The 23773-nt window shown below is 44.5% G+C and overlaps 1 protein-coding gene across 8 annotated transcripts in view; it reads left to right on the top strand.

Annotated features, from left to right (window-relative positions):
* Positions 1-11094: 11094 nt before the first annotated feature.
* Atxn2 (ataxin 2) overlaps positions 11095-23773 on the top strand; it is a 91131-nt gene continuing 78452 nt past the window's right edge. For all 8 annotated transcript variants that reach the window (XM_050159081.1, XM_050159086.1, XM_050159083.1 and 5 more), the window contains exon 1: positions 11095-11738. In XM_050159081.1, the coding sequence (XP_050015038.1) occupies positions 11110-11738 (629 nt within the window). In that variant the 5' untranslated portion in view covers positions 11095-11109. The remainder of the gene's footprint in view (positions 11739-23773) is intronic.

The raw sequence follows: 23773 nt of genomic DNA on the forward strand, positions 1-23773 counted from the left end.
TTTTTGTTTATTTTGTTTTGTTTTTAGAACTAGCTCTTGTAGACCAGGCTGGCCTTGAACTCACAGAGATTTGCCTGCCTCTGTCTCCTGAGTGCTGGAATTAAAGGGGTGTGCCACCACTGTTTGGCTAATTTACTGATTTTACATGGGGTTTTGTCTGCATATACATCAACACACCTGAAGAAGTCAACAGATCCCATAGGGCCACAGTTATAGACAGCTGTGAGGCACCATGTGAATGCTGGGAATTGAACCCAGGACCCCTGGAAGAGCAGCCCAGTGATCTTAACCACTATGCCATCTCTCAACACCCAGTCACCAAATCTAAAAGGTGTTTGCTCATTGTTGAAATACACTTTTTTTACTTTTAGCTTTTCTGTTTGTTTTGAGACAAGGTCTCACTATGTACCCCCTGGCTGTCTAGGACCTCACAGATATCCATTTGCATCTGCCTTCCAAGTGTTGAAATTAAAGGGATGGGCCACCATGCTTGGCTAACTTTGAAGTCCTGATCCTCCTGCCTCCACCTCCCAAGTGCTGGAATTATAGTTCGGTATTATGTTGCCAGTTTAAAAAAATAGTTCTATTTATATAATTTTAAAGATTACATGTATGGTGTGAGAGAGAGCGAGAGGAGAGTTGGCTGTTTCCTTTCAGTTGGTTTTCCCCAGGGTCTAACTCGGGTCCTCAAGCTTGGGAGCCGGAACCTTTGCCTGGCTTGATCACATATATATTTTTTAAATATTTATTTATTTATTTGTTTGTTTGTTTGTTTGTTATGTATACAATATTCTGTCTGTGTGTATGTCTGCAGGCCAGAAGAGGGCACCAGACCTCATTACAGATGGTTGTGAGCCACCATGTGGTTGCCGGGAATTGAACTCAGGACCTTTGGAAGAGCAGGCAATGCTCTTAACCACTGAGCCATCTCTCCAGCCCGATCACATATATTTTTTAAAAAGATTTTACTTATTATGTTTACAATGTTCTACCTGCCTCCTGAATGTATGCTTTTTTAATTAATTAATTAATTAATTTGGTTTTTCGAGGTTTCCCTGCAGCTTTAGAGCCTGTCCTGCAACTAGTTCTTGTAGACCCAGTTGGCCTCGAACTCACAGAGATCTTCCTGCTTCTGCCTCCTTAGTGCCGGGATTAAAGGTATGTGCCACCACCGCCCAGCAAGGAATGTATGCTTATAGGCCAGAAGAGGGCAAGAATTTTCTTCAGCCAGCACGACACAGAGAAACCGTTTCAAAAAAATGAAAAAAATAAACTACCCTCCTCCCACAAAACAAAATTACTTAATAATAAAGATACTTATGTATGTGTGTGTGCCTGCATGAGTTTATGTGTAGCATGTGCATGCAGGTGTCCACTGAGGTCAGAGGTCACTGGATCCCCTGGAACAGTTGTAAGCTGCCTCATATAGGTGCTGGGAACTGAACTCTTTCTACTGCCAAGCATCTCTGCAGCCCCAGCAACATGTTTCAGTTTTCAGTAGCAGAATGATATTCTTCAGTGTCTTGTTTTGTTTTTGAGAGTTAGGGTCTGGCTATCCTGGAATTTGCTATATAGACCAGGCTAGCTTTGAAATCACAGAGATCCATTCACCTTCCTCTGCATTTCCAGTGCTGAGATTAAATGTCTATACCACCGCTCCAGGCCTTTTCATTGTCCTTTTTTAATACATTTTTTATTGATATTTATTGAGTTCTACATTTTTCTCTGCTCCCCTCCCTGCCTTTCCCCTCCCCTCTTCAATCCTCCCCCAAGGTCCCCATGCTCCCAATTTACTCAGGAGCTCTTGTCTTTTTCTACTTTCTATGTAGATTAGATCTATGTAAGTCTCCCTTATGTCTGCATTGTTGTCTAAGTTCTCTGGGATTGTGTTTTGTAGGCTGGCTTTCTTTGCTTTATGTTTAAAAACTACCTGTGAGTGAGTACATGTGATAATTGTCTTTCTGTGTCTGGGTTACCTCACTCAAAATAATGTTTTCTAGCTCTATCCATTTTCCTGCAAAATTCAAGCTGCCGTTATTTTTTTCTGCTGTGTAACTCCATTGTGCAAATGTACCACATTTTTCTTATCCATTCTTTAATCGAGGGGCATTTAGGTTGTTTCCAGGTTCTGGCTATGATAGACAAAGCTGCTATGAACATGGTTGATCACATGTCCTTGTGGCATGGTTGAGCATCCTTTGGATATATACCCAAAAGTGGTATTACTGGGTCTTGAAGAAGGATGTTTTCTAATTTTCTGAGAAATCGCCACACTGACATCTAAAGGGGCTGTACCAGCTTGTACTCCCACCAGCAATGCAGAAGTGTTCCCTTTTCCCCACAACCTCTCCAGCATAAGTTGTCATCAGTGTTTTTGATCTTGGCCATTCTTACAGGTGTAAGATGGAATCTCAGAGTTGTTTTGATTTGCATTTCCCTAATGACTAAGGATGTTGAACATTTCCTGAAGTGTCTTTCAGCCATTTTAGATTCCTCTGTTGAGAGTTCTCTGTTTAGGTCTGTACTCCATTTTTTTATTGGATTATGTGCTCTTTTGGTGTCCATTTTTTTTTTTTTTGTTTTTTTTAGACAGGGGTTCTCTATGGCTTTGGAGCCTGTCCTGGAACTAGCTCTGTAGACCAGGCTGGTCTCGAACTCACAGAGATCTGCCTGCCTCTGCCTCCAGAGTGCTGGGATTAAAGGTGTGCACCACCATCACCTGTCCTGGTGTCCAATTTCTTAAATTCTTTGTATATTTTGGAGACCAGACCTCTTCTGATGTGGGGTTAGTGAAGATCTTTTCCCATTCTGTAGGCTGTCGTTTTGTCTTGTTGATCATGTCTTTTGCTTTAGAGAAGCTTTTCAGTTTCAGGAGGTCCCATTTATTAATTGTTTCTCTCAGTGTCTGTGCTGCTGGGGTTCTATTTTGTGGTTCCTTGTGCCAATGTGTTCAAGTGTACTTCCCACTTTCTCTTCTATGAGGTTCAGTGTGGCTGGCTTTATGTTGAGGTCTTTGATCCATTTGGACTTGAGTTTTGTGCATGGCGCTAGATATGGGTCTATTTTCATTCTTCTACATGTTGATATCCAGTTATGCCAGCACAACTTGTTAAATAAGCTTTTTTTCCATTTGATATTTTTTGCTTCTTTATCAACGATCAGGTGTTCGAAGATGTGTGGATTGATATCCGGGTCTTCTACTAATTTCCATTGGTTCTCCTGTCTGTTTTTATGCCAGTACCAGGCAGTTTTCAGTACTGTAGCTCTGTAGTAGAGTTTGAAGTCAGGGATTGTGATGCCTCCAGAAGTTCTTTTATTGTACAGGACTGTTTGGGCTATCCTGGGTTTTTTGCTTTTCCATATGAAGTTGAGTACTGTTCTTTCGAGGTCTGTCTTTGAAGAATTTTTCTGGGATTTTGATGGGCCATTGTCCTTTTTTTAAAGAATAGTCATGGTGGCACATGCCTTTACTTCTAGTACTCAGGTGGCAGAGGAGGGCAGATATCTATGAGTTCAAGGCCATTCTGGTCTACATTGTGAGATTTTATTTAAAAAATAAAACAGAAATAAAAATCACTTAAAACTCGTGTGTGTGTGTTTGCACATGAGAGCAGTATCCTGGAGGTCAGAAGAGGCCCTGGATCTCCTGCAGGTTGAATTACAGATTGTGAACTGCCCAATGTGGTTGCTCAAGCCCCTCTTCCTTTTTACGATGTCCTTTTTGTGTGTGTGTTTTGAGGCCTGGTTTCAAGTAGGCCAGGCTGAATTACCAACTAACAGAGGATGACCCTGAACCCCTCCCAGTTCCCCTGCCCCACCTCTCACGTGCTGGGATTACATTAACTGAGAGTCCCGCAAGTCGGCTCAGCAGGTAAGGTGCTTGTTGCTAAGCCTGAGGACCTAAGCTCTCTTTCCAGGTCCCACACAGCGGAGAAAATTGATTTCGGCAAGTTGTCCTCTGGCTTTTACACATGAGTCTCAGTGTGCTTCCACCTCCCCATACACAAGTCAAAGCAAAAAGGTCCTAATAATATAGGATGATATTAGCTCAGATTTTAATTTGTTTGAGGACTCAAGAAACTTGCAGGAAGTACATCTGGGTCATGTACGTCAGTGGCCCATTGATGAAGAACAGATAACATTGTGAATAATGAAGTCACTTTACCTCCTGATGATGCTGTAACCCTGAAAGCTCAGAGAATGCTTTGCAACACCAGTAAATTTCACATGTGCAAATAACCCTGGGTTTAGCAACATAAGCAACAGAAGATTAAGAGTCCAGCAGCAGTCCAGTCCTAGAGAGATGACTTAGCTGATAAAGTAAGGAAATGTGAGGACTTTTAGTTTGATCTCCAGACCAACTAAAAAATGATGGATATGCCAGGTGTGATGGCATATACTGTTAATCCCAGCACTCAGAAGGCAGAGGTGAGCAGATCTCTGTGAGCTCCAGGCCAGCTGGGACTATAAGGTGGAGAAGGGTTCAGGAAGACACCTCCTGTTCACCTCTGGCCTCTACAGAACCCCCCCTACACATCTACACATATATACACACATCTACAGAGAAAGAGAGAGAGAGAGAGAGAGAGAGAGAGAGAGAGAGAGAGAGAGAGAAACATATTGAAAAAAATGAAGAGTCCAGGTACCGTTTAGCTGGGTGACTTGAGCTCCAGGTATCTAGCAGTCAAGTGGAGACCTGACTAAAGTATGACCTGATACCAATCTCACCCACATGCCTGGGGTAGCCATCCAGTCCCCGCTATTGGTTAAGGCCTCAGATCCTTGCCAAGTACCTGCAAAATTTAATTTACAACTTGACTGCTAGATTTTCTTCTCTTTTTAAAAACATCCTACATAAGCCGGGCGGTGGTGGTGCATGCCTTTAATCCCAGCACTTGGGAGGCAGAGGCCAGCCTGGTCTACAGAGCTAGTTTCAGGACAGGCTCCAAAGCCACAGAGAAACCCTGTCTCGAAAAAAAAAAATTCTACACTTTTAATTTTACATACATGTATTTATTTTGTGTGTTGCATGTGTGTGGGGGTGTACATATATGACAACCATATGGGACTGGGGGGACAACCAGTGAGTGTTGGTTCTCTCCTACCATATGGGTCATAAAGATTGAATAATTCAGGTCCTTAGGCTGGGTGCCTAATGCCTTCTTTCCCTGCTGAGCCATCTTACCAACTATACACTAGTTTGTTTGTTTGTTTTTTAAAGCTGGTGAGATATGGTAGTCTAAAACATACCCTAGTGCTTAAGCCTACATTAAAGTATCTCTATTATTTGGGGTTAGAGAGATGGCTTAGAGACCCCGGGTTTGACTTCCAGCACATATGGAAACTTACAACCATCTGTAACTCTGGCCCCAGGAGATCCAATGCCCTCTTCTGGCCTGTGTGGGAAACAAGCAGCAAGTTGTATAAAAGACATATAGACAGGGCTGGAGAGATGGCTCAGCTGTCAAAAGCACTTACTGTTCTTGTAGAGGACCCAGGTTCTAGTGCCTGTACCCAATAAGAGTTTTCAACTGTCTATAACTCAATGTCCTCTTTTGACCTCTGAGAGCAACAGGTCACATGCCTGGTGCACAGAGGTACATGTAAGCAAACAAACATGAAATCAAGTAAATAAATAAAAATATATATAGATAGACAAAACACCCATAATTTTTTGTTGTTGTTTTTGGAGACAGGGTTTCTTTGTGTCACCCTGGTGTCCTGGAACTTGCTCTGTAAACAGATCTGATTACCTCTGTCTCCAGAGTGCTGGGATTAAAGGTGTGCAGCACCACCACCTGGCCATAAAATATAACTTTAAAAGGTTTTTTTTTAGTTTAAAAAAACCTTTATTAAACCCAAACAAACAAGAAAAAAACTAGAATAAACAAACAACACTTTTATCCTGGTGTAGTGGTGCATGCCTTTGAATCCCAGCATTTGGGAGGCAGAGGTAGGCAGATTTCTGCTGAATTCAAGGCCAGCCTGGTCTACAGAGTGAGTTCCAGGATAGTCACAGCTACACAGAGAAACCCTATCTTGGAAAAAACAAAAAAAAAAAACATAAAACAACAAAAACCCCAACCAACCTATAGCTCGAATTCTAATTGATCTAATCGATCTTAATAATAAGAACCCAGAGTCAGATATCAGGGTAAATACTGAAAGATCAGCAAAGCAGAGCAGCCAAAAACCATAAGTCAACTTCATAAGACTGTGTATGAAAAGATCACCTATATGGGTGCTGGAGAGATGGCTCAGTGAAGAGCACTGGCTGCTCTTCCAAAGTCCTGAGTTCAATTCCCAGCACATGGTGACTTACAACCATCTGTAATGAGATCTGGTGCCCTCTTCTGGCCTGCAGGCATACATGCAGGCAGAATATTTCTGCAGTGTTGAAGCAGATGTCCCTTACAGCTTTACTGTGACCAATAAATGTTAGACAGCGCCAGTCTCCATAAACTTTCCATAGCTTAATTTTACAGTCCACCAAGAGACCAAGAGAGCAACAAATGTCCAGAAAGAGGAAACAGCCTGAGCACACTGACACCCTCTGTGTGTCCAGACCATACATGAATTTGTTTTTTGGGAATTTGTTTCAGGTGGCACAGATGACCGTAGATTAACATTAACACCAACATCCTGAGGTATGTGAAGGTAGGACCTGCCTTGATAGTCATACATTTCTTCAACATGTAAGATTGTCTTCTCTCCCGGTCTCTTCTCTTCCTATTTGCCTTTTTCTCTCTTTGCTGTGATTTCATCCAACTCCTTTTGTTCTTCCTCTGAAGGTTTGGTGACATCTTTTTCATACATATATTCTGTCCATAGCCCCAAGAAACCATTAATATTAGATACATTATTTTCTTTGAACTTTGTTCTCTTATAGTTTTCTTCTGACCAGTTTGATGTTCAAACATGAAGTCACTGATATGTGCTGGCTCTGCATATCCAGAAAGCAGGAAAATTCCAGTTTCCAAATCTTCCTTAAATGCTACCTCTGGAGCCAAGTCCACCGCCACTATCAGAGAAGGCTTGGCTGAATGCGTGAAAAGTCAGCAGCTAGCAGCAGACGCCAGCTGCCCTCATTGTCGGAGTCTGATTTGAACCCTGAACCGAAACCATAAGCAGCTATAGCTGCAATCACAGTGGACATGACTGCAATAGATTCTCTCTCCTGTGGTCAGGCCAACATCAGAGAAGCAGAGCAGCAAGCTTTTAGATAGTTCTTACCTCAACAACTCTGGCTCTGCTTCTCTTTTAGGTGGAGCTTCTCCGTAGCCCAGGGTGACCTTGAACTCCTGATCTTCCTGATTCCTCCTCCCAAGTGGTGGAATTGAAGGTGTTTGCCACCAATGCCTGGTCTCTATGGTTAACTAGCGGCTAGCTCTGCCCTCTGATCTCCAGGCAAGCTTTATTTGTAAGAGCACAAAATATCACCACACCAACCAAACAAAAAATACTTGCAATGTAGCTGAAGATGCCCTTGAACTTCTTCCAAGTGCTGGGATTACAGGTATTCCTACCATTCCTTGTTTATGCAGCGCTGAGGACTGAACTCAGGCCTTCAAGCACAGTAGGCAAGCGCTTTGCCAACTCGACTACAACCCTAGCTCGCTCTTTCTTTCTTTCTTTCTTTCTTTCTTTCTTTCTTTCTCTCTTTCTTTCTTTTACCTTTTCTCCTTTTGGAAATAAGGTTGGTGGTTTGAACCTGCTATGTATACTAGACCTGCCTCTGCTGCTAGAGTGCCAGGATTAAAGGAACACATGATTATGCCCTACTGTTTTTGTTTTTTGAGCAAGGTCTTTCGAGTAGCTCGATTCAGCTGAAATAAAGGTCTTATTGTGACCTAATCTTTTAAGTGAAATGCCTTAGTTTCTTTCCCCAGTTTTTACTTAGGAAGGAGTCATGAGGCATAGCTTATATTCCAGTGGGCAGACACTAGGACAAAGGTCATTCTGAGCCACTGTAGAGACGGCTTCCCAGATCACTGCTCTGAAAGGGCATTATCCTGACACTCTTCATTATGTTTCAGTGCTAGGGATTGAACCCCAGGCCTCAAATGCTAAGCCCACGTTACAGCACTAAGCCACACCCTGAGCTCAGCCTCAGGGTTTCAGGCTATAAAGTCTCTCAGATGTCAAAGATGTTCTCAGAAGTCTCCAGCTCCAAGAGCAGCTCCACAGCAATGCCCATTTCATAGTTCTTGTCAGGTCTTCCTAGAAAGCAAAAGCAACTCTACACCAGGCATAATGGTACACTGACCTCAGAACCTGGGGAACAGAGGTAGGGGGATCTCTGCAAGTTCCAGGACAACCAGAGCTACAGAGTGAGACCCTGTCTCAGATACAAACACCTAAAACCAGGTCAGCCAGATAGATTAGAGGGTAAAGGTGCTTGTCACTGAGTCTGAACTGTTTGATCCCACACACATACATATACACAAAATAAGTAAATACATAAATGTTATTTAAAACCCAAACCCATTTACTTAGCGTAAATGAAGTCATATGTAGCTACCAAGTTCAGGCACTCTTGTTCAAATTCTCTTTCCTTCAAAGTGTGCTTGGAACTTGACCTTCCCATTGAATTCTGAGAGCTTGGCTCCAGTTCTGAATGAAGATGCTTTTTGTATGGGGCCTTTTTTCTTAGTCATTTGTTTTTTTCAGTTTTGATATCCTTTTTTTTTTTTTTTTTTTTTTTTTTTTTTTCGAGACAGGGTTTCTCTGTGGCTTTGGAGCCTGTCCTGGCACTAGCTCTGTAGACCAGGCTGGTCTCGAACTCACAGAGATCCGCCTGCCTCTGCCTCCTGAGTGCTAGGATTAAAGGCTTGTGCCACCATCGCCCGGCAATATCCTTTAGGTTAATTTAAAGCATATCTTGGGTTTGGAGCGCTCACTCTGCTAAGCTAGAGCACTGCTTGTTTTTCTAGAGGACTCAGATTCAATTCCAAGCACCCACATTGTGGCTCACGAACATCAATTCCAGTTCTGGGGATCTGATACCCTCTTCTGATCTCCAGATGCCATACATACATATGTTAACACAAACAGATGCAGACAACACAGAGTTAAACGGAGTATAAAAAAACAAACAAACAAAAAAAAAACAGGGCTGGAGAGATGACTTAAGAGCACTGGTTGCTCCTTCGGAGGACTGGGGTTCAATTTCCAGCACCCACACCATAGCTCACAACTGTCTATAACTCCAGGTCCAGTGGGTCTGACTCCCTTACACAGGCATATGTGCAGGCCAAATACCAATGCACATAAAATAAAATGTTTAAAAAATCTTTAACATAAAAAAAAATCTTTAACATAAAAAAAATCTTTAACATGAAATTGCTGGTATTTGTATATATTTTACTAATTCATTTTCAATTTAGGAATCAGATACTATTTTAAATCTTAGATTTGTTATTTTTGGTTTCTTTTTGGAAACAATGTCTCACATTAACCGTAGAATACGCTGAATACGCTATGTAGCTAGGGTTGACCTTTACCTCCCAAGCAGTAAGATTCAAGGCTTTGCATCCAAGCAAAGCTTCTTCCGGTTAAGGTTTTTTTTTTTTTTTTTTTTTTTTTTTTTTTTTTTTTTTTTTTTTTTTTATAAAAGGTATCTTTTTGTAGCCCCTTCTGTCCCGGAATTCACTCTGTAGGCCAGGCTGGCCTGGAACTCAGAGATCCAAGAGATCCACCTGCTTCCGCCTCCCAAGGACTGGGATTAAGGTCATTTTAATCAGCCAGGAGATTGAATTATTTTCAATTGGACTACTAGTGACTCTTTAATATGTTCCAAATTTTAATCTGTGTAGACTAAGCGCTAGTCTTGAACTGAGAGATCCACTTGCCTTGAGTGCTGGGATTAAAGGATTGTGCCATAACCAGGGGTCACTACTTTAAGACTGGGTCTCTTCAACAAGCCGGGCGGTGGTGGTGCACGCTTTTAATCCCAGCACTCTGGAGGCAGAGGCAGGAGGATTTCTGTGGGTTCGGGGCCAGCCTAGTCTACAAGAGCTAGTTCCAGTGCAGGCTCTAAAGCTACAGAGAAACCCTGTCTCGAAAAACAAAACAAAACAAAACAAAAAAGACTGGGTCTCCTGTATTTTTAGTCTCGCCTAGAATTTCCATCGGAAGGTGAAGATGACCTTGAAGTTCTAATCCTGCCTCCACTTCCCAAATTCTCATATTACAGGTATGAACACCGTGCCTGACTTTATGTGGATGATCTTAGTAGAATGAGGGGGACTTTGCTGTTCTGCGGCCCATCATTTTCTTAAGCAATTCACTTAAAAAAGAAAAACAAAAAAACTTAAAACTTGTTGCAAAAAAAAGTTACCTACTTGCTTCCAATTGAATTACAACATGTTAAAAAACGGACTACAGTGTTTGGCAGCCTCTCCGAGTTAAAGTAAAACTTCTAAAAGGGTCAAGGTCTAAAGTTCACATTTTAGTAAGGTCTGTTTTGTCTCCACTGAGGGAGACCCCATTATCCATGGCAAGACCCCATTATCCAGCTCTACCAATCACGTCCATTTCCTTTCGAGTCTCCCGAAGGAGGAATATAAAGTTCGGGTGAGGGAAAACGGGTTCAAATGAAGGTCAGATACCCAACAGTTAGCTGGGGTGGATAAAATGGGGCAAAGTGAAGCAGCTGGCGGTGGCTTCACTGGTGGCAAGCTTCCCGTGCTGGCAGGGAAACCAAACACGCAGTGGCACCTGGGGGTCTACTGTGTGCCAGGCCCGGGGTTCGCGGAAGAAACCGCGGGTCTCCGCCCCGAAGGCGCCCGAGGGCCAACCCCTAGGCTGTCTGCAGCGGAGCCGCTCCGGGCGCCCCGCAGGCGAAGATCAGCACTCCCTCCCCGAAGGGCAGACCCGCCTCAGCGAGGGCGGATCCCCGCGGCCCTCGCCCGACCCCCGAGAGCGAACGCGGCCCAGCGCAGCGCCCGCTCCTCACGTGTCCCGGCCGGCCCCCCAAGCCGTCTCACGTTCGACTTCCGCCTGACCCTTCCGACTTCCGGTAAAGAGTCCCCCCACCCCCAGCTCCGTTTCGCATCTCTGCGCCCTCCCGGCCGCGTCGCCCCGTGCGCGCCCGCGAGCCGGGTTCCCATGCGCCCGTCGACCGCCGCCGCTCAGCGGCCCGCGCCGGGCCCGGAGCCGCGCCGCCTGCCGGGCTGGGCCGCGCGGCGCTCGCTCCCGCGGACGGCGCGGCGCGGCGGGCGGGGCGGCGCGGCGACGTATCCCTCCGCCGGCCCTCCCCCGCGCGGCCCCGGCGCCCCTCCCCGCGGGCCGCGCTCGCCGCCCTGCGCCTCAGACTGTTTTGGTAGCAACGGCAACGGCGTGTCCCGGCCCGGCTCCCGGCGACTGTTCGGTGTCTGCGGGCCTCCCCGCCCCTTCGTCGTTGTCCTGCTGCCCCTGGCTCCCGCGACCGCGCCAGCCCGCGCCTGCCCGCTTGGCGTCCGCGCGTCCCCGCCGCGCTCCGGCGTCTCTTCAGCGCGCCCGGCTCCCGGCTGTCCCCGCCCGGCGTGCGAGCCGGTGTATGGGCCGCTCACCATGTCGCTGAAGCCGCAGCCGCCCGCGCCCGCCAGTGGCCGCAAGCCCGGCGGTGGCCTGCTCTCGTCGCCCGGCGCCGCGCCGGCCTCGGCCGCGTCGTCTTCGTCTTCCGCGGTGCCGGCCCCGGCTGCGCCGGTGGCGTCTTCCTCGGCGGCCGCGGGCGTCGGGCGCCCCGGTCTGGGCAGGTGGGTGTCGGCTCCCCAGCCCCCTCCGCGCCCGCCGGGCCGATCCCGCGCCGCTCGTCCCCTCCCCCGCCTCGCCCCGTGACGGGCCCGCATCGCGGTGGGCTGGGGGCCCGCGGAGGGGCGGGAGGCGCCGGACGAATTCTTCGGGCTTCACAGGCCGTGTCCAGCCTCCTGCACCATCCCGTCCCCTCCCCCAGACGGTCAAGATGGACGGCCGGGGCGGCCCTCTGCCCCTCGTGTGTGTGCGAGAGGCGATTGGCATCCCCGCCCCACCCCCTTGCAGCGTTCCCTACCCGTGATGGAAGGGCGGCTGGGCCTGGGTGCACGTCGAAGGGGTCCCTGTCCTAAACTGAGCCACTTTGCCAGGTGGGGGAGCCTGGAGGGAGGAGGGGAAGTTGAGGCCCGGCCGCCCCAAGTAGGGTCAGCCGGTTGTCCTGCATATCTAACTCCCGCCCCGCAGCCCCTAGGACGGTGGTCATCCGAGGCGAGGTGGGTGGTTAGCGGCCTCCCGCACCCATCCCCCCCTTTAGATCTGGGGCGGCGGGGTTCCCGCGGCGGGCTGCCCTCCCCCAGCTGGGGAAGGGGTGGGAGTGCCCGGCTCCCTTCGGGCCGGCCTCCCTCCTTCCCCGCAAGGTCCCCTGCGCGCGGGTGGTGGCCGATCCGCATTGCTGTTCCTCGTCCGCCGAGCAGAAGGCGTCTTTGAATAGAGGTGGGCGAGGGCCGGACTCGCGAGGTGGGTTGGCTGCGGGCATCGGACACGCAGCGCATTTTCCCCGCAGCCCCCCGTCCCAATTCCTGAAATTTCTAGAGATGAGGAACCGCAACAGAGGAGTTTTTTGGGTCGGGTTCTGATGGCAACATCGCGGGTGTTGGTTTGCGCCCGCGCCCCCCTTCTCTCTCCTTTCCCCTGGGCCCGGTTTTGTTGGTAGAAGCTGGAAGCCGGGTGCTGTCCTGTGTGACTGGGCTTGACTCTGGAGGGTGTGCGCGCGCGGGGGTGGGGAGGGGTGGAGGTGATTGTCAGTTCGTATTTCACGAACTAAGAAAACGCTTAGTGTTAAAACGGGGAGGCAAATGCCAATAGACTCCATTCCATTGTGGCCGGTGTCCTTAACTTGGGAAGCGCCGCCAGAGCTTACCAAGGGCATGCAAGTCCATTTCCCCTGTGCCCCGAGTCCATCCGTGTTACAGGCACTACTGTGCCTCCCTCTGGCCTAGGCCTGGTTGGCAGAGCCTTGACCAGCCTCCTCCTTAAATAGACATCCAGAACTTAGGAGGTGGGCTATGGGGATTTTTCATGTACTGAGTTTTCTTTTTAGCCGCAGTTTCCAGTCGTCCATTTCTAGAGAGTATTCCTTTACAGCAGAAGTTAAGCCGTGGGGTGAATCAGAGCAGGTTTTTAAGGGATCCTGCTGGGAACAGTCTGTTTTTTACTTTATTCCCCCACACTTCCAATTTTCTTTAGCATGAGACATTTCAAACCCTCCTTAGCTTGTTTAGTTCAAATTTAACCATTTTTCCCCCAACTCAGTGAAGTTAAGGTTTTATAATTTGAGTTTCTTTTGTTTTGTCCTTGACTTTTAGTGAAAAAAAGAAAAATATTTAAATTTATGAATGCATCCCATTTTCTTTGCTTTTCCATGTTTTCCCTTTAGTTATCAGAGAGTGGCAGATGTATTTAACTTGTTCAAATACCAACTAAAACTAAAGTTTCTAAACTTCACTATCTCCTTAGGCATAAAGATTAGGTTGTAGTGGAATTATTCTACAGGGAGGTGAGCAAGAGTGCCAGTCATCTTTCTGCTCCTGAGGGTCCTCAAAAGTTAAAGGCATTTAGAGTTTTCCTTACTTTGAGTTCTGTCACTTGAAGTATACATGTTAGCACTCACTCTTTTGATGAAGTTTTTAGTCCAGTACCAGACTCAGAATATGCAATTTTGTTCTGTACAGAGCCTTGGTTAATGTTAACACTGGTAGAATAGCTTTTAAGTTCTCAGTCTTCTCTGGGTTCTTTGTAAATCCATTACAACCTCTAGAATTTTGCTTGGGTTTGTATGTGTCACTAAAAATAAGACTGTCAACGTGGCTGAGGAAGGGGGGGATGTAGCATTGGGGGCCGCTGAGATGGGTCAGTGGGTAAAGGTGCTAGCTGCTAGGCCTGTCAACCAGGAGTCCCACCCCACCACCATGGTTGCAGCAAGCAAATGACTACTGCCAGTTGTCCTCTGACCTCCACACGCCTGCCAGGGGCATTTTCCCCCTCCCCCACAATAAATAAACTTAGAAGAATTAACAAGAAAAAGTGGCATTGATAATGTTATGTTTATGGTAGCAAAATATTCTTGCCAGCCTAGAAGTTCACTGCTGTTGAAGCACCATTTTATTTCTGGACCTTCCCCGGCCTGGAACTCTAACCCAGGACCTTGCTTTTGCTGGACTAGGACTTAGCTACTCAGCCAGCCTGAATCAGACTTGGGTTTTGTGTGAAAAGAATTGAGAACTTTTTCCTTAGAAAAGAACCGTGTGATCACTTTTTAAAAATCTTACCACACAGTTGCACCTGAACCCACTGCTTGTTCTAGACTTTGACCTTTTCCTTGTGAGGCTGTGCTTATGTGTGATCAACCTTGTTCCCCCTTAACCTGGTGGATTTTTTTAAAATTCTTAAATAGTAACTTACCTACTAAGCTAAGTTTCTACCTAACTTTTGGGAGTTTAGTCTTCATAATCTTTTTTTTTTTTTTTTGGTAGAGGTGGTAACAGTAAAATCTTCATACTGGAATCTTTTTGTTTCAGTTTTATTTTTCCCTAGAGAAAGTGCCAAGAAGTGGTTTCACTAGGTCAAGGACTCTAAGATTTTACGGCTCTCACAGGTTGTGCCGAGTTATTTCTCTGATGGCTTAGTGGGCTCCAGAGCCAAGGAGTCAGCTCTACTGTGGAAATGTTTCTTTGTAGTTGTCAGCTGCTTTTGGGGTCAGGGGATGTAGCCTTCTGTGTCAGGGTCATGTACAAGCAGGTGGTTTCCTGTGTATTCTTCCCAGTTTCTGTATTTTAAAGATCTTTTTAAAAATTTCATATGGATGACTGTTTTGTTTGCTTGTATGCTAAGTACACTGCATGAATGCCCAGTGTCCACAGAGACCAGACAAGGGCCCTGTATTTTCTGGAACTGGAGTTAGCAACAGCTGTGAGCCATCTTGTGGGTCTGGGAACCAACCTGGGTTCTCCACAGGAGCAAACAGTGCTGTTAATTCCTGAGCCATCCATCCAATCCCTCTTGGTTATTTCTTTTTGCGTTTTTAAAACATTTTTATGTGTAGGAGTATTTTGTGTGCATGTTTGTAAGTATCCTGCATGCTTGTCTGATGCCCAGAGGCCAGAAGAGGGCTTTGGATCCACTGGAGCAGAGGTGGGGACCATTGTTAGCCACCATGTAGGTGCTGGGAACTGAATTCGGGTCCTCAGCTATAGCAGTAAATGCCAGGGTTGGTGCCTTTAATCCCAGCACTAGTGAGACGGGGACAAGTGGATCTTTTGAGTTTGAGGCTAGCCTGGTCCACATAGGAAATAGACTTACAAGAGCAGCAAGTGCTCTTAACTACTTCAGCCCTTGTGTTTTGAGTTTTATTTGAGCTTTTACTGGACTATATGTAATGATATTTTGGAGCCTGTAATATATACTACAAATGCAGACCCATGATTTCTGAAGGAACTGTTTAAAAACTTTGGGAATTTTTCTTAAATTAATTTTATTATTTATGTTATTAGCTGTTAGTTTATGATCTCTTTAAAAAATATTTATTTATTTATTTATTTACTTATTTATTTATTTATTTATTTATTAAATATACAATATTCTGTCTGTGTATATGCCTGCAGGCCAGAAGAGGGCACCAGACCTCATTACAGATGGTTGTGAGCCATCATGTGGTTGCTGGGAATTGAACTCAGGACCTTTGGAAGAGCAGGCAATGCTCTTAACCACTGAGCCATTTCTCCAGCCCCCAGTTTATGATCATTTTTGAAAAAAAATTCTGATTGTGATTAATGCCAATAGGATTTGCTGAAGGAGGTAGAGGCAGGAGGATCATGAGCTCCAGGCTAGCCTGAGCTACACATTTGCCTTGCAGTGGTTGCCCATTCCTTTAATCCCAGCACTTGGGTGGCAGAGGCAGGCGGATATCTGTGTACGAGGCCAGCCTGTTCTACAGAGTGAGTTCCAGGACAGTCAAGGCTACACAGAGAAACACTGTCTTGAAAATACAAAACAGTGTATGAATATTTTGTTGCATATTTGTATATGTTTGCCACATGTCTGCATGGTGTCTGTGGAGATCAGAAGAGGAGGTTGGATTCCCTGGAACTGTAGTTATGGGTGGTTGTGAGCTACCACGTGGGTGCTGGGAACTGAACCCGGGTCTTTGAGATCAGATCTTTTGTAGGTTGATCTTGAATTACTGGGAAGAGGTTGAACTTTTGGCCTTCCTCCTGCCTTCCTGGAATTGTAGGTATGTACCCGGTTTATGCAGTGCTGGGCATGGTAATTCAGGATTTATTTGCATTTTAGGCAAGCATTGTACAAATTTAGCTGCATTCTCAGCTCTTATTTAGTGACTCTACTGGGAACCAGCATTTGTTAATTCATATCCCTTCCTTTCCTCTTTATTGGGGTTAGGGGTGGGTGGGGCAGTATCTTTGTAGACCAGGCTGCCCTTCATATTTGTTGTTGTTTTTTTGTTTGTTTGTTTGAGACTAGGTCTAAGTAGCCTTGGGCTACTGGTTTGATGACCTAGACATCTTTTTTTTTTCAATTTATTTTTAAAAATTTATGTGTATGGCCGGGACGCCTTTAATCCCAGCACTCAGGAGGCAGAGGCAGGTGGATCTCTAAGTTCGAGACCAGCCTGGTCTACAAGAGCTAGTTCCAGGACAGGCTCCAAAACCACAGAGAAACCCTGTCTCGAAAAAATTAAAAAAAAAATTTATGTGTATGTATATGAGTCTGTGTACTTGTGTACCACGTGTGTGAGAGCCTGAGGAAGCCAGAAGAGGGCAGTAGATCTCCTGGAGTTGGAGATGGAAACAGTCATGAGCTGCTATGTGGGTACTGTGAACTGAACCTTGGTCTTCTGGGAAAGCAGTAAGCACTCTTAATTAAGGAGCCAACTCGCAAGCCCAATTTTTAGCTTTGATTTTTTTTTTTTTTTTCCAGATGGGTTCTGTTATGTAGCACTGTCCTGGAACTTGCTCTGTAGACCAGGCTGGCCTCTATTCTCAGAGATCTGCCTCCTTAGTGCTGGGATTAAAGATGTGCACTATAATGCCTGGTCTATTATTATGTTGGCCTGGAACTTACTACTTAGCATGAATCTGCAGGGTGCATCCTACTTCTTTCTGCTTTGGTAGTTTTGGGGTTACTGATAGACACCATGGTAGGCTCCTACACCCACCTTTATAAGAATGTAGTCTAGGCTTCAGTCTCAAAAGTACATTTGGAATTTCAGAGTGTGTGTGTTTGTGTGTGTCTGTCTGTTTTGGCATATTTCACATTGTGTGGGTGGAAGTCAGGATAACTTGGAGTTGGGTCTCTTCCTACCCTGTGGGCCAGGGAGGTAGAAATCAGGCTGCCAGACCAGGGGACAAGTGTATTTATTTACTTATTGAGCCAGTTACCAGACCTCTCACTTTTTGAAGATTTTTCTCTGATTTTCCAGCTTTTTGTTTTCTATTGCTTCATTCCCTTAAGGCATTGATTGCATCTTAGAAATTCTTCATCATGCTTCTGTTTAAATGTCAAAGACATTCCATAAGTTTATATCTTTTGAGATGCCTAGAACTCTGCATTCAGCACAAATTCTTGAACATCTGTAAGGCAGTGCTGCGTTCTTGGGATGTACTTATGATTAAAACAAAGGTAATTGCTCTCCTACAGCTCACATTTCATTTTTGAGTCTTGAAACTAGCTTCCTGTGTGGCCCAGGCTGTTCTGTATCAGCTCTTGTTTTTTGGGATTGCACCTAGCTCGCCATATATTGTGAGAGGCAGGCAGTCTTAAACAACATACCTTTGGATAGCATTAGACAGGGCTGGGATTAGAGGAAGCAGATTAATGGCATAGAGAGTTTGAGGAAGGGGATGGCTGCAAATTTAAGTGGATTAGAGGAGCCTCCCTGAATAGTTAACAGTAACTGGTCTTAATTTATGAATTGAAGTTAGTTGCAATTCATAAATTAAGGCTGGCTCATTTTGTCATCTTTTGAAAGGGTATTGATAGCTGATTATTAAGCTAGCAGAAAGGTTAATTGATATTTAGGTCATTAGAGATAAACTATTAAAGTCTGTTAATAAAAAAAGAAAGACATCTTTTTGCTATTCTTTTGTACTTAACATATTTTACCTGATTTGTTTGGTCCAAATATGTGGAGATTGCTTTTCTTTGTTTAAAAGAAAAAGCAATGCTGGAGCTGCTTAGAGTTGTGTGTGCTGAAGTTTGGCAGAGGAGACCTTTATGGGCTCAGGCTTAGTGTTTTTGTTTCTCTAATTGGACATTGCAGTTTTACATAGGGGATGGGAACTCACCATCCTGTTTAATAGCCACACAATGCACCTTAAAGAACCATCACATTCTTTTTGTCCTAAATAGCTTCAGCCTTGCTAGAACTTTATTCTACTATAGCACTGTGTGTGCACACACACATTCTCTTTAGAGACTTTCCTTGAATTATAATGTTCTATTTTGGCTAGGTAGAAATTGCTTTTAGTATTATATAGTGTAGAGCGGGTACAAAAGTCTATTTTTACAGTTATTTGAAGTGATGGTGACAGCTTCGGTGGAGATGTAAATGGAATTTGTTAGGCTAACCTACTGCTGGGGTTTTTGAATTGAAAATGTTTGGGGGAGGGATGCAGTTCAGTAGTAGAGGGTTTACTTAGTATTCAAGAGGCCCTAGATTGAATCTTAGGCTCTGTCAAAGAAAAACATTGATTTGAAGTTGCCTTGAAAAAAATTAAAAATACATGGATGAGTGAGTTTGAGGACAGCCTAGTGTACATAGTGAATTCCAATCCAGCTATGGCTACATAGCTAGACCGTGTCTCACAAAGATGGGGCTGAGTGAGTGAATAAAGCAAAAGTCTTGGGGGTGTTTGAAGTATGTGGGGCTCATCTGTACTTGAAAGGGTGCAGTTGCCTGTTTAGGAATGTGCCACTTAAATGCGAGCACAGTGCTAACTTCACCTGTCTGCTTCCTTAGTTGGCAGACACAAAGCATGCTTCTCAGGAAACTGCCTGTTGCTGGGTAGGAAGCTTTGAATTGGTGGTTAAGTCTAGAATTGTTAAGACAATTTTCAGTTTGTACCTTAAAACTAATGTCACTTAAGATGGAGAATGTTTATTTAGGGATAGGACCTTACTTTTCCTGGGCTTGCCATGAATTTATGATTTTTCTATCTCAGCTTCTCAACTGCTGGGATTATAGGCAGGTGCCATCAATACCTAAATGTTCTTAAGATAGCCCCCCCCCCCCAACTAGCTCTGTAGACCAGGCTGGCCTTGAACTCACAGAGATCCGCCTGCCTCTGCCTCCCAGTGCTGGGATTAAAGGCGTGCACCACCACCGCCCGCCTTTTTTTTTTAATCCAGAAAGAATGCCTTATACCTTTGAAGATGAATATCTCTATAGAATATGATGTACTTTGATGAGGGCATTTGAAACACATATTTCAGTTCTATAGGTGCTTGTGCCATAAGCTACCTTCCTGTTTAATACAGTTGGGATCTTATAATTTATATGTATGCTATGTTTGTCCAATGTTTGACAGAACAGACATGTGAAATATGGTATATAATAGGGATATATACAAGATGTTGTAGTGATGAGGCGAGCAGGCCTGCTTTTCGTCCTGCCCGGCTCCTGCATGTTTAGCTTTACACCCGAAATGACAACACACAAATTGTATTCATTTAAACACTGCCGTGGCCCATTAGTTTCAGCCTCTTATTGGCTAATTCTTACATATTGCTTAACCCATTTCTAATAATCTGTATAGCACCACGAAATGGTGGCTTACCGGGAAAGATTCAGCATGTTTGACCTGGTGGCTGGCTCCATGGCATCTGACCAACTATGTTTTCTTTCTCCCAGCATTCTGTTCTGTCTACTCCACCTATCTAAGCTGCTGTCCTATCAAATTGATAGGGCGAAGGCAGTTTCTTTATTAACCAATGAAAGTAACACATAGACAGAAGACCCTCCCACATCAGGATGTGGTCAGGGATAGAGATGAGTGCTGGCCTGGAGTGCAGAACAAATTTACTTGTGAAATTAGTAAGCAGAGATCAGAGTATTTACTTACTCATAGGTGGTTTTTTTTTTTGTCTTATAATTGGAAAAAGTTTTATGTTGTTTTCAGAATAATAAAATACTGGTAGGCATGTTAGTGCATACTTTTAATTCTAGCACTTGAGAGACAGACAGGCATTTCCCTTAGTTTGAGGCCAGCCTGAGTTCTAGACTAGAGGTACACAATGACACTCTCAATAAATAAATAAAATCTCACTGGGAAGCGAAATGTCTCAAATACCAAAATGATCCTTTTAAAAAGATACCCACCATTACATTTTTGTATATGATATGAACAGAGATATGGTATATAGATTTCTCTCCTCACCCCACTGAGGCAACGTTTCTTTGTGTAGCCTTGGCTATCCTGAAACGCTCTATGTAGACCAGGTTGGTCTTGAACTCAAGGGATCCACCTGCCTCTACCTCTGCCTCCCAAGTGTTGGGATTAAAGGTTGCCTGGCAGAATTTTTATTTTTATATTATTATTATTATTATTATTATTTTTTTTTTTTTTTTGAGACAGGGTTTCTCTGTGTAGTTTTGGAGCCTGTCCTGGAACTCACTCTGTAGTCCAGGCTGGCCTCAAACTCAGAGAGATTCCACTGCCTCTTCCTCCCGAGTGCTGGGTTTAAAGGTGTGCATCACCACTTCCCAGTGGTTTTTTTTTTTTTTTTAATGTGTACATATTGGTGTGTGTTTGCCATATGCTTTATTTTATTTTATTTTATTTGTGTTTGGGTGTTTTGCTTGCACACATGCTTGTGCACCACAAGTAGGCAGTGCAGGAGGCAATTACAGATGGGGACTTGAGTTAGAGATATAGACACTGTTCTTATCTCTTAAGCTGTTTCTCCAACCCCCAGGATTTCTTTATGAGTTTGGCTCACTAAGTAGGTCTTGTTTCCTAATTGTTTTTAATTTACATAATTCCGTGTAAGTGTAATGTGACATCTGTTTAAACAATATTTTTATTTTTACTTTTTTTTTTTTTTTTTTTTTTGACCAGAGCCCAGGTTGGGCTTAACCTTGGTACGTAGCCAAGGAAAGGTTTTTATTCAGTACTGTGCATTGAACCCAATGCCTTGTGCATACCAGGCAAGCACTGTACTCCCTATCTGGCCTTCCACTTAGTTTAATGAAAAACAAAATTACATATGCTTTTGTTTTGTTTTGTTTTTTTGTTTTGTGAGGCAGGGTTTCTCTGTGTAGTCTTAGCTGTCCTGGAACTAACTCTGTAGACTAGTCTGGCATTGAACTCAATTGAGATCCGCCTGCCTCTGCCTCCTGAGTGCTGGGATTAAAGGTGTGTGCCACTGCTTGGGCAAAATTACTTCCACTTTTAAATTGTGAGTGTGTTAAAAAGTAAAACCTTCAGAGGCAAATGTGACTGACAACAATGAGAAAGAACAGTGTGATAAGAGGTTAAGAGACTAGAGAGTTACAGTCTATCATGAGACCTCAAAAAAATACCTCGCTAAGTTGATGACCCTGGGTTTTAGGCCCCAGGGCCATTACTCTGCCTTTATAGCACATTGTAATTAACATGCTCACAGTGGTGACTCAGAAGATTAAGTTATTTTTTTATATTTATTTACTTACTATGTATACAATATTCTGTCTCTGTGTATGTCTGCAGGCTAGAAGAGGGCACCAGACCTCATTATAGATGGTTGTGAGCCACCATGTGGTTGCTGGGAATTGAACTCAGGACCTTTGGAAGAGCAGGCAATGCTCTTAACCACTGAGCCATCTCTTCAGCCCAAATTAAGTTATTTTTAATATATTTCAAACAAGTATTTTTCAAACTACAGGTCATGACTGATTGGATTATGAAATCACTTTTGGTTAAAAGTTGTTCCCCTACCTCCTCTGGAGAATATGCCTCACTTTTTAGCTCTGGTTAGATTGGGATTTGCTATGTAGACCAGGCTGGCCTCTGGCAAAGATGTCTGCCTCTGTCTGTCTCCCTTGTGCTAGAATTAAAGGTATGCATCATTGTATCTGGCCATACATTTTTCTCTTTTCTTCTTCTTCTTCTCCTCCTCCTCCTCTTCTGCGACCCACTGAATCCAGTTACTTCTGTTGAAATGTGGACTGGTACTGGCTTGCTCTTGTATGGTTCTTGTGCAGGTTATCATAACTGCATGAGTTCATGCAGCGACCATACATGCTAGGAAGACAGCACTCCTCTTTCTTTCTGCTCCTTATTTCACGTTATTGCTTGAGTCTGGGGCAAGGTGTGTTGATGTAGATGCCCTGTCTAAGCACTTAACTCTCACTTAATCGCAGCATTTTGACCAGTATGAATGTCTCCATTAATTATTGCCCACTGCAGAAAGAAACTTCTGCTGAATTAGCAGCCCTAATCTTTGGGTACAAACTTATCTAAAGTATTTAGAAGGCAGTTGGACTGCATGTCATTTAGCAGACTAACACAATATCTTCTGTATGGCTGTGTTCTCCTGAGCCAGTGGGTTTGACCAGGTTTACAGCATCGGAGTGTGAGTTGTTTTCTGGTTGTATTAGTTGAACCTAGGGGCTTGTTTCACCTCCTATCTCAGGCTGTCTGAGTTAGGGAGCTCTGTTTGTTTCATTATATCTCTTGGCTCAGAGAAGGTGATTGCTGTTTGAGTGAGGGCTCAGTTTCTTTGTGTAGTAAAGACCCACTTTAGTAAGAACTACAAGTAGGGTTCTGGTGGCTCTGTGGTGTAGTGGTGAATGCCCTGCTTCCAACCCTGGCACCACACATCATAAAAAAATGAGACTAAATTCTCTCTACCTTCCATTCTTGTCAGTTCCCTCATGGCTCTCCACTTAAAATCATACAGCTTTGAAGCTAGAAGGTTCTGGTGGGTTTTTTGTTTCTTGGCTTTTCAAGACAGTGTTTCTGTGTGTAATAACCCTGACTGCCCTGGAATTCTCTCTGTAGACCTGGCTGGCCTTGAACTCACAGAGATCAACCTGCCTCTTTTCTGAGTGCTGGGATTAAAGGCATTGCATCACCATGCCCAGCTTGGTTCTGGTGATTCTTAGTATTCAGTTATTCAGTTCTATTTTCTATTTACAGATGAAAAAACTGAGGCCAATGATATTTGCCAAGTCATTCATCTTTGACTGCATAGCTGGTAGTAGAAGAAGATCCACTTTTAAAAAGTTTTTTTTTTTTAAATTTCTGTTTATTTAGAGCAATAGCTCCTCCATCCATCCAGGTCAGGACCTCAGTGATCTACACCTGGGCTCCATTTTTTAAGCTTTTCTTGTATCATCTCTGGTTGGGATCAGCTTGCATTGTCTTCTAGATATAGAGGGGGACACAACACAAATGGTCCCATTAAGTTTATCTTCTCTGTAGTTGGTTAGTTATTGACTGTGGAAGTGGTTTCACTGTGGGAATAATGTATTGAAGTCCCCCTTTTGCAGTAATTTCTGTTTGCCAGGCTTGAGGACACTGTCGTGGACAGGTGAGATGAGATCTTTTCTTGGAGCTCCCATGCTAGTGTAGATAGCAGAAAGTAGTTAAAAATCTCACCTATGGCCGGGCGGTGGTGGCGCACGCCTGTAATCCCAGCACTCAGGAGGCAGAGGCAGGCGGATCTCTGTGAGTTCGAGACCAGCCTGGTCTACAGAGCTAGTTCCAGGACAGGCTCCAAAGCCACAGAGAAACCCTGTCTCGAAAAACAAAAAAAAAAAAAG

The sequence above is a fragment of the Alexandromys fortis genome, unplaced genomic scaffold, assembly GCF_014885135.2.
Source record: "Alexandromys fortis isolate MF-2015 unplaced genomic scaffold, M_Fortis_MF-2015_v1.1 scaffold_90, whole genome shotgun sequence".
Classification (NCBI taxonomy): Eukaryota; Metazoa; Chordata; class Mammalia; order Rodentia; family Cricetidae; genus Alexandromys; species Alexandromys fortis.